Here is an 18,066-nt window from a genome sequence, read left to right on the forward strand (position 1 = left end):
GTTCACGAGCTCAATCAAGTTTATTCCGCCTTACTCCTTTAAACCAAATTTCATCAAAATCGGACAAAAATTACTCGAGTTATCGCGTCCACGGACACATATATCACTCTACAGTAGACCCCCTCTTAACCGACCCTAACGGGACCGGACCTAGGTCGGATAACTCAAAACATCGGTTAAAACGGGTAATACCTAAAAACACAATAAAATTAAGTGATATTCATTTATTATTGTATAATCATTATTTTGAAGTAGTAGTTGCATTATTTATAAAATAAACTACACTAATCTCCTTTTTTCGTACAGTAATAAACAAAATAACACGGTTAAGTCAAATACTTTCAGTAAAATAAATTATAGTTGTAGGCAAGAATCAATGAAAACTGTTACATATTTTACTGTACTGTTATAACTTAAGTACGTTCTGTTAATTGATGCTTTCAAAATACAGTACAGTATATTGTAATACAGTACAGAGCTCTCTGCTCTTAGTCGAAATTAAAGATACAAGCTGTTTATTTATAGCCTCTCAATGGAAGCTCGAGTCACAAAAACAATCTTGACCTTGGACGAGGAGTCGTTAACCCTCCCCTGTTCCCGCCCCTACAAGTTGCGTTGTTTGTTTGTTTACTCTAGCGATAAGATAATTCTGGAATATATTACAAAAAATAGCAGCTGTTTTCAGACACGTTACGTAACTAGTAACACTATTTTTTTTACATACCAATTGTTCTTTGTACAGACGATCTCGCTGATTTGCTTTGGTTTGACACACTGAAGAGGATCCACCAGGAAACTTAATAAAAAACACCTTAAATGTTTCACACTCTATTACTGTATTGAATTGAAACACACACACTACTTTACAGTAATAAAAAAATACAATAAACGATTGATAAACTCCATTTTACTGTATTGAATTAAAACACACAAACTTAAAAGATGAAACAATATTTTCAATCATACAAATGATAAAAAAGAACAGTTTTAATCACTTAAGCTTACTTGAAAAAGTCAGTGATTTTTTTCTGTTTTTCATTGTCCAGTGTCTGCTTGAAGGCATAGTCTCGCCATTTTTTTATAAACATCACATCTGCAGCACTTGATACTTTTTGTTGTTCAATATAACTTGCAGCTAGAGTAAATGCCTTTCTTGCCTCGGAATGACTAATTTTGGATTCCTGATCTAAATCTTCGATTTCATCTTCTTCCTCCGCATTGTTATCTTGACGGGTGACTGCCGTAATGATTTCTTCGTCTGTCATCATATCGTTCCCCAGCTCGTCGTCAGCGTGAGCAAACCATTGTTCAACATCTTCTGCTTCTATGACGTAATCACCACCTGTCAATGTTTGAAGATCCTCCAATAATAATTGTTCACTTGGGTCGATCTCTTGTTGGCGAACTTCTGCTGATGGATTATCGTCCATGTTGTTTAGTACCGCTTCTTCTACTTCAGGCCACAGTTTTCTCCATGACTTTACGATTGTAGTGCTTTGAAGTTCTTCGTACGACTTAGCCACCATGTAAATCTCGTCCTTTACATTGATTATTTTTAAGACGTCAACAAGTCCTTTACTGTGAAATTCCATCCTGTTCAAAATTTCAGAAAGTAACTTCTTCTTGTATCGTCTCTTAAAACTCTCGATTACGCCTTGGTCCATTGGTTGGACAATGCTGGTAACGTTCGGAGGAAGAAAATAGCATTTTATTCCACTGTTTTCCTCGCTTTCGATGCCTTCTACATGACTGGTAGCATTGTCCAAAAGCAAAATTGCCTTTATTGGCATTTTCAGGCTAGTCAAATGTTTTTTCACGCTGGGAACAAACTCGTTGATAAACCAGTCCTTAAAAATATACTCGTCCATCCAAGCAGATCGCTGCGCTTTGTAACAAACTGGAAGAGCATTTACGTTTATGTTTTTGAAAGCTCTTGGCTTTTGATATTTGCCAATCACTAAGGGAGGTAGTTTGTGGGTTCCAGACGCATTAGAACATAGGGCAACTGTTACCCTCTCTTTGTTCATTTTGAAACCGGCAGCCGATTTTTCATTGCTGGCGGCGAATGTTTTATCCGGCAGACGTTTAAAATTCAATCCAGTTTCATCCATGTTATAAATTTGTTCTGGATGTAAACCCTCCTCCTCAATATACTCCTTGAATTTTGTAGAAAATTCACTAGCTCCAGTAGGATCCGCCGACAACTTTTCACCGCAAACAGATAAAAAGTGGACGCCATGTCTTTTTTTCCACCTGTCGAACCAGCCGTTACTGGCAGTGAAACTGCCGCCGTTTTCAATCTTAGAATGAAGCATGGTTGCTTTTTCCTTTAAAATCGGGCCACTTAATGGGGTTCCTTTGCGCCTTTCTTGTGTGAACCACAACCACAACGCGTCATCTACGAGATCATTTGTTGGTTTTTTTAATGTACGCCGAGTCGCCAATGCCGTGCCAGATTCTATTTGAGTACAGAAATCTTGTAAAGATTTCCTGTTACGACGCCAGTCTTTGACAGTTGTTATTCCAACACCCAGCTCGTCACTAATTTGTTTCACAGATGCACCTTTGTCAAGACGGTCCAATGCACTTAGTTTCTGTTCCACAGTAACAACGTTCCGTTTTTGTTTTACCGATGCCATTTTGTAGTTTGGAAATCCTAGTTTACTGTACTGTATTTGATAAAAACACTTTACTGTACTTTAAAACGACTATTTTTACATTTTAATTTAAACTGAAGCACGGTCCGATTAATATTAAATAAACTAAACCGCTAAACACACACTTCCACGCACTTTCCGATGTTACTGTATAACTTTCCGCACAGAGAAAAAATTAGACGTGCTCGCAAGACGAACGATGATGACAAACTGACAATACGCAATATTGTTTGGGATAGCTATAAAATACTTATTGTTAGTCACATCCTGTGGAGATAAGCGAATGTTCCCATAGCCCAGCGTGGGAGAGGAAATGCCGAAATTCCGAGAAAGCGGCGGTTAAACCGAGCTGCTCTCAAAGCAAGGTCGGTTAAAACAAACTGTAATATTTTACGATCAAGGGCGGATAATCCGATTATCGGTTAATGCGAGGTCGGTTAAGAGGGGGTCTACTGTATTTATAGCCTATATACAGAGTGGTAATAAAGCCCGAAGACAGTTAAATATTTTAAAAAATAATGTAAATAGAGCTACAATACTTGGTACAAAGTTACAGAGCATAAAACTTTATTTTAACACATATTCAGTGATCCAAAAACTCTTCAGGGGGACGGCCCACAAGGAGTCGGTCGAAAGTCTTAAATGGAAGCATAGGTCAATATGCACATCAAATGAAAGGTATTTTTTAGTAGAATACAATGCCACAAACCGCACTTCAAAAGGTTGATCCTGCGCAAAATGGCAGCCGTTCAAAAATTTCTTGAATCTGCCATTTTGTAGCTTTGAATGACTGCCATTTTTTACTCAGGCGTTCTTTAGAGCTTGAATTTACGGCATTAATAATCTACTAGTGAAGACCTTTAATTTGATGTGCATATCGACCTATGCTTACGTTGACAATTTTCTTCCGATTCCTAGGGGGCTGTGCCCCCTGAGGAGTAAGCGTATAATAGCAATGCAAATTAAATTAATCTTTGGTATTAACTTACCGAAGCCATTACTATTTGCTGCTGAACTGTGATCGAACTGGGAACAGCTATCTTCCGTTACAGGTGGAATGGCAGCCAATGTCGTCTCAGCAATCTTTTTTAATGATTGTTTGACCTGTTCACGTAACTGCTCTTCAATATCCTTTTGAGAATCACCTTTGCTCGGTTCAGTCTTGTTATTTTTATTCAGCCTGAAAATGTTTTGAATGTTAAATAGGATAACTAAATTGAATATTATGGTACAGTTTCATAGGATAAAAGTATTTAAACAACGGGTAATATTGATGAAGCCTCTGTTACGTTTACACCCTCCTTCTTCCAAACCTAGTATGATATTAATGTAGACTTTGTTACTAAAACTGAGGGATTTACTTCCAGCATGGAAATTTTACTATAATACTAGGCTATATGGTTGACAACTACTTTGATAAGTGTAGGTATCAAATTAATTTCACAATATTTTCATAATCAAAGAGCACTGAGACAATACACTTAAAAGTTAACTGGGTGCAATATTTAATTAACTAATCCTAAAGAGAACCATAGAAGATACATACGAGTCTGGGCCTGAGTGTTTTCCCCAAGCAATCAAAGATGATTTTTAGAGATTTCAGTATTTTAACATAATACTTGTTTCTTGATTTCTTAACTTGTTTGTAACTAATTTTTATTTAATGAAATTGAATGACTGATTAGATTTAATTTAATTATTTTTTTTTCATATGCATTATTTTTTAGCTTGTACATTTGGGATTTAAATAAGCTAGGTTCATGAGTGGCGCAACCTTTTAGTTTTGAAAGGGACTAAGGCCAACATATTCCTTAGACACAGCTGTTAATTAATAGCCAATACAGCCAAAGGCAACTACTTTAGTTCCTAGTAGTTCCTTCATTTTAAAACTTGATTCGAACAAGCTTGCAAGTTTTCAACTATGAAATTCAAGTTCACAACTTTTGCATCATTATCCTAAAATATTAAACACAATCTTGCAGTGAATGAATTAGTTTGTAAATTTCAAACCCAAATATAATCTCTGAAGCGTCTTGTAACTAAAACATTTAAGTTTTTTTTTACTTACACAGAGGTTTTGACTTGAGACAGAAATGACTTTGAGAAACTTGGCGACCCATTAGTAGATGAAGTAAGGCCAGATTCACCTTGCAATAAGACTTGACTATTTTCGTGTGAACCTAGAAAAATGTTTTATTATTCAAAGGTACATAAAATTCAGACTGTCGTTCAAGTAGATTTTCAAAATATCAATATCGATGTTCATTGATAACATTGAAGAGTAGAACACTGAAAAACAACGATTCTTTTGCAGTGTGACTGGTTATTGGATGCTAGGTAAGTTTTGCTAAAACTCTTTAGTTAAGGTGAAGTCAATAATAATGAGAAACATTTATTCAGAATAGGGATGTGAGGATTCTTGATACTTGGTATCGATATCAAGAATTGAACATCAAAGGTCGATTTGGAAACCGATACCTGTCACACACGTTTCGGTGACTGCGGGAGTCAATGTTGATGTCTACACGGCTGCAGGAGATGTTCATAATTTCGCCGCAATGGGGCAAGATGACGATCATGACAACGTCATGCCTAATTGAGGCAAAATCGGTAATTTATCGATCGCGCAAAGTTCGTATATGTGTCAGGTATCAGTATCGGGATCAACTTTTAAAGATCGATTCTGTGTCAAAATCAGTGTCTTAAGTATCCGTGGTATCGAGAATCAACACATCCCTAGTATAGGCTTATCCAACACAAGACACAAGACACAAGACTAACCAACACAAGTAGACTTCTAATCCTATTGTAAATTTTGAAGCTCCTTTTATAAGTCTAGTATATGTACGGTGACAATGGGCGCTAGTGTCAACGAAATTTTGTTTCTATTTGTTTAAGGTAAATTTCATGATTTGAGCTTTACTGTTTAGTTATATAAATTTGACAAATTTGACGCTATCTATCCGTAATAACGGTCAAAGATAAAGAAGACAAGTATCAAGTAAATAGGGGACGAGTTATTGTTTATGATTAGATCGTATTATTTGGTTAAACGTCTAAACGATATTTTAAATTACTGAAATAACAAGAAACAATTTGTAAACAAAACACAACTCTACAGAGCACCGTACAGAACTGACAATAAAATTTGCTTCAGCTGTTCTAAAGGATGAGAAATTTACCAAGGGAGTATGTTTTTTTATCCATGCTTATATATATATATATGCTACATATACACTTTGTAGTTTTCTCTATTATCTCAAAATATGTCCAAATCTTATATAAGATTGTTCAATAATTTAAAGTACAATAAAATATAACAACATTTACAGCCTGTAATAATTACCTATCAAAATAAGCTGTGTTTTTAACTTACCTAATGATTCAGTTTTGATTTTTTGTATCATTTCTTTTACTTTTTTCTTCCTTTCCTCTCGTTTCTTTTCAAGATTCACTGAAAAGGACAGTTTTTTATTAAATAAAAAGTATTGGAAGGTAAGTGGGAAACATTGTAGGGAGTGTTGTGTTTGTTTACAGAATTTAAAATACGTAAATAGGATAAAAGTTGATAGGATCCACAGCTAATTTGAGGGGTTGGGTAGTCATGCTCAAGTGGATACAGGTCGAGCATTGTTAAATATACACATTGGATCTGGCTAATTTTTGGGTCAGGCTCAAAATTACAATAGCCTATAAAAGTTTCAAGTATTTCTATGTGTTGGTAAAAAATTTGTTTTTTTAATATTTGACCTTGTAAAGATTACTTGAATTGTTGTTACAACCTTGAACATTTGACTTACTTCATTTTAGAAACAAAATTAAGCTATGTAAAATAATAAGGTATTTCATCTTTAAATTTTCAGTACCTACAAACATCTTTTCAACTATGATTGCAATAAGAAGAGCACTACATTACAACTATATTACATTGAAACTATATTACATGTAAAAAAATTAAACCTCCAAACTAATAGTACAAATATTCGACACTATAAATTATGGCATACTAGGCAGGTTGAACGACATAAATTAAAGTTTTTTGAGAAGAAATGTAGTTTCATTGGCATAAAATTCTTATTTAATTTACCTAAAGTTATAATAGAGGAAAAACGTTTTGACGTTTTTAAAAAAAGATTGAAAACTTATCTCCTTTCATTGTCTTTGTATTCTTTGGATGAATTTTGGAATTCAAGAGAAATCATAAATGATAGTTTAGAAAGATGATTTGATTTAATTTTGTTTTGTTTATTATTCTTAAGCTTAAAATTTGTTTTGAAAAGATAATGATTGTTTTAGCGATAAGTAAAGCATAATTCATCTTAATATTTATTTGACGCTATTCATTGTATAAAAACTTGTACTGTGAATGAATAAAGAGAATTTGAATTGAATTGAATTGAATTGAAGAGCAAGAGTTGTATACAGAATGTATTCATGATGGGTTAGCCTCTGGATCGAAAATTGCAATATAAAATGGTTTAAGTTACCTTTTGCGTCAAACGATCCGTGATGTAGTAGATAACTAGAGGTGTGCGGATATCCGAAAAATCGGGTCGGATTCGGTTCGGTTCGTCCGTACAGGGCCCAAATTCGATATCCGACACTATCCGTTATATATCCGACTTTTTCGGATAGACAATATATTTTGACGTTTTGGACAGAAAACTAAATCTCCATAGCCACCATTAGTTTCCCAGGACAAAATTACAGCAATACGTTTCCAACGACCTAACAGCAAACGGCAAAGAAGCCGTATGATGCAATACTGATAACTAGTTTAGTCGTTATCGGCTGTTTTGCTTTACGATTAGATTCGTCTGGAACGAACAGACATGAAGCAGAAAAGAACTACCATGGTCAAATGAAAGTCAACTCGTGCTTGTCTCGCTCCTGATACTAGGGGCGCTGCGTAATAGTTTTTTTTACAGTACTGTTTCAAAGTAGAAAAATCTAGCCTACTACTGTGATGTTACGTAAACAATAGATTTAATGTTTCCCGAAAAAATAGTCAGAATAGAAACAATAGAAAGGCAACACAATAGAAGGGTGGGAGGGGTTGGGCAATGACCTCGAAAGGAGTGCGGGTAGTGAGTCAAGTAGGACCGGAGGGGGAAGGGGTGGGTAAGACCTTGAAGCTATATATAGACTTGCACTACTTCCCTAAACCTAAAGGACTGGCCGGCGAGTGGTATTCCAATCACAGGACAAGATACGTTGTTTTTTGGGTATTCATTGCCCGGTTTGGCTTTGGATTGTCTTACTGTGTAGAAACTTTGAATAATAAAAAATAAAGTTAGAACTAGCCACGATTATTTAGCATTGATTGTGTACATATTAAATGATTAAACTATAGGGACCATGGATATATACAAACTTTTGTCGTGATTTTAATTTCAACATCAAATTACAATAATGCACAATCGTGATATTTTAGGTCATTGACCTTTATTATGCATCCGGTATTGCTGTTTCAGAAGAGAAGCACGTTGATAAATTATAAATTGATATTCCCGTAGTTAAAAAGAATTATTTTATAAACCTATAAAACAAAATCATAAAATCTTACATAAAGATAACAATAACGGAAATTGTAAAAAGGGTATATATAACAACGTCGTTATTCTTTCTCTTTGTTCTTCTATTTCTTGGGTTTCCCTTCATCACGCATTCAACAAGTAGCCATGGTTACTAATCACCCATGTCGTTATCAGCTTTTGTGACTTAGCGCACAGCAGGGGGGTAAAACTTGACGAAAATCGGTTAATTTTTACCTATTATTTAATTACCAATGAATGTACTACTTTATTGGTATTTGGTACTGTATTAATAATCGGTCAAAATGGCCGATTTTTGTCAAATTTTACACCAAATTTATTGAAATTTCAAGGTGAATATTAATAAAACAATTATTACCAAATATTTGTGTTAATTTAAAAGATTGATTTGTGGTATTGGGTTCCCCACTGAGTGCAGCCGAGCGGCACTAATGAGGGTCGGACCTTCTTGGGGGTGAACAATAGACGGCTTATCAGACCCTCCCTCCCCGTGGTCTGGAGAAAGCTTGTAAACAAACTATTGCACAAGCGTGACTTTGCAAGTTGACATTGGGCTGCTTCAACTATAATGTTGTCAAATGAACTGTGATGTTTCAAAATCAAAAACAATAATTTGGGACCATACTGCTTAACAATAATGGACTGCAATTATTGTTGAACATACAATCCATTTTTAACAAACTAAGATTACACGATTCAAATACAATTATAAAAATTATCTTGGTATTTTACTCGGGGTAATGAAGTTATGTAGGCTAGTGTAATTCTCGGTTCATCAAGGTTCTACTGAATTATGTTTGGCAGTGAATAAGTTTAGAATGCAACTTATAAATTCAGGGATACACACCTTTTACACAGTTATAAAGTCTAATTTAATTGCCCAACATCAAATCGTGAGCTAGAGCCCATCTTAGTGCATTAGTGATGTTTTCTAAACTTGGCAAACCCGCAAAATGCCACTTAAGGCCAATAATCCGTTCCAAAAACGTAAGGAAATACAATGTGAAAATAAACTTGAGATCGAACTCCTTGGCTTGTGAGAACCAGGAAACAAGATAAAACATAACCTCAAGTAAACAAGCCCAAACGTTTGACATCAGTCCTGCTGAGCTAAGGTGTTGTGTGAAGATTTCGGCTGCAAATGTACTTAATTCAAGCAACCAACTTTTGAAAATAAATGTTGTGAATTGTGATTTTCAAGAGAGAGAAAACTGTGGACTTGGCTAATTTGAAATTCTATAGTTCAAAATCGTCATTTAAGTTTATTTACACAGCTTTACATTGTTTTATAGGTTAAAAATACATATGCAGCTTATTATTAACCGCGCCGAACTATCCGAATCCGAAAATATCCGAATCCGAACCTCCCAATATCCGATCCGAACCGAGCCTCAACTATCCGATCCGAAATGAAATTTCACTATCTGCACACCTCTATAGATAACTACAGCTGTTTCGTGCCGCTGGGGCACATCTTCAGGTCGAGCGTTAAGATGATGAAGCTGTCATCCGTGGATGAGTTTGTCAAAATAAATAATTACACAAAATACACGGTACAAAAACAATTAAAAAACACATATTTACAAACTTGGCCAAGTGAAGAACACGCGATACAGGCGCCGGTGAATGTTGCCTCATGACTGCTGGCGTGTGTCCAAGCATCATCTGTTACCCCCTCCTCCTACTCCTTTATCAGGACCTGTTTTGTGTTGGTCTAATTGAATGGCAGTATTGTAAATAATGTTCAATCTGAATGAAATTTGTTCGTTTTGTATATGGTTAGGGTGTTCTTTGGATGCCTTGTAAATTTTGAATTCCTCTATTGTGTCCATATATCTGCCTTTGTTGCATAAATGCATAATTTCCAAATTACTATGTATATCTGTGTAGTTGTGGTTTGAGTTAATGATGTGGTTGGTGAATGCTGATTTCGAGTTCTTTTTGGGTAGATGTTCTTTAAATCTAGTAGAGAACGAGCGAGCAGTTTGGCCGATGTAGGAACTCGGGCAATCGTTGCATTTGAGTTTGTAAATGCCTGTGTTATTCACTTTATCAGAAGGAGTTTTTTTCCTTCCTCTGAGCAAGCAAGATAACCTGTTGGACGTTTTGTATGCAACTTGTACATTGTTCTTTAACACTTCTTTTCTCAAGGTGTTAATGAGTACTACTCCAAATTCAGCGGAGACATATTTTTTTGTTTCTGGGTTCTGGAATGTATTTTATTTTTTTTTCTGTTTTCTGATGAGTTTATCAATTAGTGAGCTTTCGTATCCGTTGGAAACTGCTATGTGTTTCAAAATATTTATTTCATTGTTGTAATTTTCTGTGGTAAGCGGTATGGATAGTAGTCTATGCACGAAGCTATTGTAAGCAGCTGTCTTGTGGTTGAAAGGATGGTGTGATGATGAATGAATGGTCTGGTCGGTTGTTGTGGGTTTTCTGTATATTTTAAATTCCAGGTTATGGTCGGCTCTTGTAATTGTTACGTCTAAGAAATTAATCGACTTGTTGGCTTCGGTTTTGAGAGTGAATTTTAATTTGTCGTGGACTTTATTTAGATAATTTCCAAGTATCTTGATTTGCCTTTCATTACCATTAAATAATTAAATATTTAATGGTAATGAAAGGCAAATCAAGATCAGAAGGAGCCATTATCTAAATAAAGTCCACCACAAATTAAAATGTGCCCCAGCGGCACGAAACAGCTGTAGTCATCTACTACATCACGGATCGTTTGAGGCAAAAGGTAACTTAAACCATTTTATATCAGAATGTATTGTTATATTGTTATTTGTTTTATCATATAAATCTTTCACCTTATATCATTGCATATAAGTTTATAAAAGCAAAACTCCAGATACAGTACTAATGTGGTCTTTACCATAGATATTAATAATGAAGTCCAGGAATTTCAAATCTAAAATATCAAGTCTAACCTTTATTTAATTAACTTAATCAATTATGAAACTATAATTTGATTTCTAAAAGTTTTACGCCAGAATTGCAGCAAAGTCAGGGTCACACACGACAATTGCAGCAGCTTTCATTATTTCCTCACAATTTTTCTGCAACATCCATGATCGTGTCACCATCATGATCATTTTCTGTGATTGAGATTTGCTTAGTAGACATGACAACATTGAAAGAGAATGCCAGTTAGTAATGAATGGATGCTCGAATTATAGTAGTTATCAATGGGTGTTTGAGAAAAATCAGTTTCTGATTTCCTGGTTAGTTAAGACGTCTTATTACGTGTTTAAACTTATGTATTTCTTAAATCTGCTTTACCCAGCAAGAAGTAAAATTTACATGATTATCAGATTGAAGTTGCGTACCAGTAGACTCCTAAACACAATCGTTGAAAGAGTTTACTTGATTCAAAATGCAAGTATGTCAACTTTTACAAATAATCAGTTACTAGATGGTATTTAAATCTATTTTACCTAGACAATCTACACAATGGAAAGTTGTAATTGAGATAAAACTAACCTTCTACACCAGAGTGCGAGTTAAGAAGCGAGTCCTCTGGAAGTGGGGGGAGATCATCACTATCATTTCTAACTTTTGTTACAGAGTCGGCATTTCCTCCGCCTTTCTCCTCCATTGCCTTCATTTTTTCTCTTATTCTCAATAGTGAATTTACATCAGATCTGTCATTCAAGGCCTTGAGTTTTTCCCTTTCTCGGTTATCCTTGTATTTGTCTGGAACTAAAAAAATCACTTTGAAACTTTTCAAACAAAAGCATATTTTTGACTTTTTAAATTTTACTGCTCAGTATATTGTTATAAAACAGTTGTCCATAAAACAGTGGTTAAAGCTATAATTTGTAAAACATAAGGTTGGATTTAAAGGACATTCCACTTGACTAATTTTTAAGTTTTTTAGATGGAAGTTCAGTTAGCGTTAGCATATTTGAGAATATGTCTGTCCAGGGTCTTAAATGTATACAACAAAGGCCACACAAAAGGCTACATTGAAGACATGACATTTACTATCTCAAAAGGTCTTACTCAGGGATGAAAATATAAGTGTTAAACTGTGATAATCTTTTTGTGTATCTTCTATTTTTAAACTGTTGTGACGTGGGACCTCAACATTACGCCGTCATGGGGACAGGTATGGATTGATACGTAAGCTGGCAGCCCTGGACTTGAGACTGGAGGGGGAGACCAAGACATTCTAGCCGAAGGATCAGTGAGGGTGTGGTGTCCTAGAAGCGACGACAGAGGATCACTGTCGACCTGCGTGGAGGGTAAGACGCAAGGGCAGGGATGTAGGGTAGGACCAGGCAACGTCAAGAGGATGAGAATTTACACGTAGGGCCTAGGGCGAGTGTGTTGTAAAGTAGGGAAGTTAGCATGTTTGCCACCAGAGAAGGAGAGCCCCCCCCCTGTCACTTAAGGTGGGTGTGCCACTATGTAGCCAGTCAACTATTTCTTATGTTATGACTAAGTTTGTATCCAAACAATTTTATTTGTTGAAAAATAATTATCTTATGTCAAATTTTGGGCACTTACATGAGGTTGATTTTGCTTTGTATTTTGGGTGATGTTTTCGCTCTCTGCTTTTCCTACTTGAATCACCAGATGATAATAATTTCCTGGAACTAAGGCGACTGCCATTTGGGGTGGTACTTTTCCTACTTCTATCAGTGGACCTAGTTCTTTTTTTGCTGCTTGAAGTTTTAGTTTTGTTAGGAGTTTTTACACTTTTTCTGCCACTGCTTAGAGTAGTTCCTGGGCTTACATGAGAGCTACCATCTGGAGTTGCATCGGTTCTTCTGCTGTTGTCTGATGCTAAAAATTTAAAAGATTGTTCAAACAATTTTAAAATACAAACTAAAAACAAAAAAATAACGATTTATTGGGCAAACAAGTTAAACATGTCCTTAAACGTAGTTATTATCATAGCTAGATTCCACGTGCAAAATTAACATTTATGTAATACTTTTAGATAAACCAAATTCATTCAACATTTAACAATTACATTAAACGACAGCACATTTAACGTGATCTTCAATCATCAGTAAATAATTTTAAGTTTTATCTCCCATGACAATAAATTTGTACCCATTGAAATATGAACTGTGATATGAATATTCAGTTGTAATATTTAATATTTTATCAACTTGTAAGCTATGTTGTCTCAAGGGAGTATAAAAAGCAAACTTCCCATCATAAGTACTTTTGGGATGGAATATTAGGTAGGAGAGTAGCGATATCTCAAAATCATGAATCTTGACTAGGCATGTCAAAAAGCCATTAGCCAAAAGTTGGATACAATATTTTGGTAAAATTAATTCATGGTCACTTGAGAAATAAATTGTAAATGTGCCAAATGTGTTAAAAATAAATGATAAACAGGATCTCAGAATTAAGATTGCTACTGATGATGTAATTAGTGAAATACTTACTTGAAATACTTGAGGTCTTCATCCTTGACCGACAATGTCGGATAGATTGCGTCAACTCATATGAGTTTGTCAATAAAAAACATATATTTACACTATTTACAATAGTAGTGATGTGTCAAAACCAAATATCAAATCTCAAAACCAACAAAACTTAAGATTCGATAGGAGAGTTTCGACGAGATTAAAAAGTTTTGAAATTGAAAATGTTAGCACTTTTATTTTTGAAACTGCTGAGATTTTTTGTGTCATTACATTATTATTGTTTTTAACACTGTTTACAAACAAGCTAGTAGCAATGGAGCAAACAGATCACCATTAACACTAATGAAACAAGTTAATTGTTTTCTAAACTGCAAAAGGCATCTTAAATACTGGAACTTACAATTCAGTTTTATATGAATATTTAATAGACACAAAGAAATTTTTATTGACCACTAAATGTTCTAATTATTATAATATCATTACAATGTCATATCATCTGATCATTAATTTTATATCAGGAGATTAATTTATTTTAATGTTAGTTGTTTATAAAAAAATTATGTTGTTTTGGGTTTGAAGTTTATCTGCCAATGTTATTACTAGCAGAGTACCCGTCCTTCGTACGGGGTTGGAATATAAGTATAAAATGCTTATTGCAGTTATACTCAAGCTTTGCGTTTGCAATAAGGGAGGACACAGTTTGATAAAATTTACTTTTTTAAATTTACAGTATTCTATAGTATTACACATCTACCATAGCCATAATGTTCTACCACTTCACCTAAACAATAGAGAAAAATAAATTATCAACAATTCGCAAAATACCACAAATTATTCATGAAATGAAAAACATAAACATAACTGTAAACAATCCTACTTTGACAGTTCTCATAGCGAATCGCAGTTTTTTGTTGCTGCTTAGTTCAAATTAGCTGTTTTCATAAATGCAAAAAAATATAGTGCTGCACCCTGTTGGTAAATCTTATAACTTTTTAATGCTTTTTCATATCATAGAACCAACTTTTTTAGTTGAAACAGCTGACTAAATTCTTTAATTCCCTTTAAATATGAATACTCATAAGGTTAACATGGGGAATTACAGAGCCACTGGGGCGGAGCCCGAAAGGATTTTTTAGATAAGAATATGCCTATATGTTAATCGGGAATGTAAGCTATCATCATGCCAAATTTCAGCCCAATCCGTCCAGTGGTTTATGCATGATTGAACTTCAAACACACAAACAAACAAACACACAAACTTTCACATTTATAATATTAGTAAGATTTCCGGATCAGGAGTCAATCTCTTTCAGTTTTGATCACATAATCATAATGAAAATGTTATCATTACCTGTATTTTTCGGGTAACTAAAAAGTTTCGCGTTTAGGTTTTGAGATTCGAGATTCGGGATTCAATTTTTTAAGTTTCGGTTTTGGTTTCGAGATTCGAAATTTCTGGTTTTGACCATCACTAGATGAAATGTTGCTTAGTTAGTACCTACCTCTATTTTTACTATTTTTTAAAAGGTCTACTAATAAATTATTTGAGTGGAGGAATTATGTTCTACAAAAGCCAGCAAGCAAACAAACGAGCCTACAAAAGCATAACAATGAGCAAAATAATTGTGAAATTTTAAATTTGTTGATGTGAATGTAGGCTCTCATGTGTGAAGAGGATACTTACTTTGTGGAGAGATAATAACAACCTCGACTGAGGAAGCAGAACCTGGAGATTGTTTACAATGTTTTAACAAATGTTCTTTCTCTTTTGAAGATTTTGTTGGGGTTTTTGGTCTTTCATCAGAAGCAACTGTAAATTTAAAGATCTAGTTCAATGGGGTAAAGTTGGGACACGAGTGGAGTATTTAGGAAATTTGTAGTGAATCAGCTGGGATCGTGGTTTAGAAATGTAATTGAATTGAAAGGGAGTATGGAAATAAATAGAAGACCAGGAGAGGAGGTTGGAAGTAAATAGAAGAAAATTAGGATGAAAGTATATAGAAGACAAAAAGAAAGGGAGATGGAACTAAATAGAACACAATAAGTTTTAAAATAATTATTGATAAGTCAATCATATTTGAATAACAGTCACAAAACTCTTTCAGGAGCCAAACTTAAATTACAAAGAGAACTTAACCACCATTGATCTCTTACATCATGTTAAATATGTCAACATAATAATTTAATTCCCCGATAATTCATTTTAGAGATATATGATTTTGACAGTTTGAACTAAGGAAAATGTTTATACAAGTTTCATGTAAGACATACAGTAGACTCCCCTTTATCTTAACCGGACATCGGTTTAACCGGCCTACACGTGGTGGAAATGACATCTCTTTAACAGGAAAATTTGTATCAGCATATCCGTTTAACCGGACTAGATCGGTAGGAAGGGTGGTACTGTACTTAAACAGCTGTTCTCGTGGGAAAGATTTGAGACCAGTGATCACGTGTCTAAATACAATGCTCTCCAAAATTTAAGTCAAATACTGTATACTGTATACTATATACTGTATACTGTATACTGTATACAGTATTCATTTAAAGAGTCCGTTTTTACGAGTTTTTGGGGACGTCGTTTTAACCGGAAAACTATTATCCGGACTGGCCTCGGTCCCGAGGAGTCCGGAGAAGAGGAAGTATACTGTATCCCAAAATTTTAATTGACCAAAAAAAGCCTGATGAAGAAAACTGTTAATGATTTGACAACTAACTTTTACTGGGTACTGAACATGGTACAAGTAAACTACTCTTACCTGTGCTGTTCTCCCCTTCACTGCACCTTTCTTTTCTACTGTCCTGAGGTGTTGGAACAATTTCTCCCTCCTCTACTCCATCTTCACCAGAGGATGATTCCTCCAGAGGAAAAGCACTAGCGTGTCCTAATCGCTCTGTTTCTTTCGGTTTCTTGATGGAGAAGCAAACTGGAGCTGTGTGAAAAAAAAAATTTAGTGAAATACTGACTTAAATAATACTGTTACTCGAAAACAAACAGACAACAGCACTCAAGTATTGAGTCAATTAGTCTTAAGTCCAATAGGGTTTCATTGGGCGCCTTCTGGGAACATCTACCGGTGCACTGGTGCAGATTAACCGGTGACTTATTCACCGATACCGCCCCGGGGCAAGAGTCTTGGTATCCCAGAACGGTTAGTCACCGGTTTACGGTACACATCAGATTATAATTTACACATCCACCTACTATTTACTTTTTAATATTTAAATCAAACAATCTTACACTCACAGAATAAATTATTTGAAAATTATTCACTTATAACGTAATATAACCCCCTCATAGAATAAATTATTCACTCATTACGTAATATAACCTATAAAACTGATTAACATTATTCGATGGACCCGCCATCTTGCCGTAGCTGCATACTGTTGTCCAAGAAACTGACCAATCAGAAGCCGCCGGTATATTATGCACCATACAATTTCTCTGGTGCATAAATCTTGCACCGATGGAGGAAAAAGAGAAAATAACTGTCTGCTAGGTTAACTCACTGGTCTCCCAGAACGACACATTTTTTGCACTGGTGCGGTACCGGTGCACCGGTACATGTTCCCAGAACGGCGCCCATTGTTTTACCAAGTAGGGACCAATTACAGGTCTAAATTCCTTACACCACATATTTGACATCGTTATTAACAGATTAAAAGTATGAACATGTACACTTATTCTGGGAGCATTAAGCAGCCTTTATTGCTTTGCAACATAAAATGGTTTAACCAAGTCTCAATAAAAATAAATAAAAATGTTATATGTATTTGCCATTTAACAAAGCATTTTTTTTACATATAAATTTTGCAATTATGATGCGGAAATATTTACTGAGTGGCTTTGTTGGTATTTTGGAAAGAAAATCCAGGAGGTAATTTTAATAGGCCTTTAACATTTCCATTAGAAACCTAACAGATGTAAATGCAATTGGATGCATGGAATAGCAAAATATTCTATGCGACCAATGAAACGCTATGGAGGTAAAAATAGGCATTGTGGCATTAATGTGCCAAGTTAATACATCAATAGGTAGGCCTTAATTTAATAATTCTGAGCTATTTATAAATCGGCTGGCTCTTTAGTCCATCCTAGAAGACTAAATTCTAAACAGAACCATCTAAAACTAATTTTAAAGCTATGTTTCGAAATGGAGACATTGGTTTTTAGTTTTTACCTTCAATTACTTACTATAACACCTCACATCGCATGAGCATCTGAAATCTGTAGTGGGATTTGGACACACATAGAACTGACAAAATCTGGCTACTGAGTACGCTCCTTTGGTGTATGCCTACAACACTTAAACTGCCAAGGCCACTGAACTGTTTTGATGTGAAAAGCGTGTAAATTAGGGATGTGTCGATTATTGCTACCATTTCTAGAATACATTCAAGAGGTCATGGTATTACCTCGAGCTCGGTCTGATAAAAAATCTGAGGCTGGCACAC

At 35.0% G+C, this 18,066-nt stretch overlaps 1 protein-coding gene across 4 annotated transcripts in view; it reads right to left on the reverse strand.

Moving 5' to 3' along the window:
* LOC128997912 (protein suppressor of white apricot) overlaps positions 1 to 18,066 on the reverse strand; it is a 56,100-nt gene that overhangs the window by 16,420 nt on the left and 21,614 nt on the right. For 3 of the 4 annotated variants that reach the window (XM_054423737.1, XM_054423735.1, XM_054423734.1), the window contains exons 10-16: positions 16,368 to 16,541; positions 15,293 to 15,418; positions 12,731 to 13,009; positions 11,702 to 11,920; positions 6,034 to 6,111; positions 4,726 to 4,837; positions 3,647 to 3,837 (exon numbers count right to left, since the gene is read on the reverse strand). In XM_054423737.1, coding sequence (XP_054279712.1) covers positions 3,647 to 3,837; positions 4,726 to 4,837; positions 6,034 to 6,111; positions 11,702 to 11,920; positions 12,731 to 13,009; positions 15,293 to 15,418; positions 16,368 to 16,541 — 1,179 coding nt within the window. The remainder of the gene's footprint in view (positions 1 to 3,646; positions 3,838 to 4,725; positions 4,838 to 6,033; positions 6,112 to 11,701; positions 11,921 to 12,730; positions 13,010 to 15,292; positions 15,419 to 16,367; positions 16,542 to 18,066) is intronic. The other variant, XM_054423738.1, reaches the window with a different exon arrangement.

The sequence above is a fragment of the Macrosteles quadrilineatus genome, unplaced genomic scaffold (assembly GCF_028750875.1).
Source record: "Macrosteles quadrilineatus isolate MER2022 unplaced genomic scaffold, UCM_ALF_1.0 Scaffold_7__1_contigs__length_78375512, whole genome shotgun sequence".
Lineage (NCBI taxonomy): Eukaryota > Metazoa > Arthropoda > Insecta > Hemiptera > Cicadellidae > Macrosteles > Macrosteles quadrilineatus.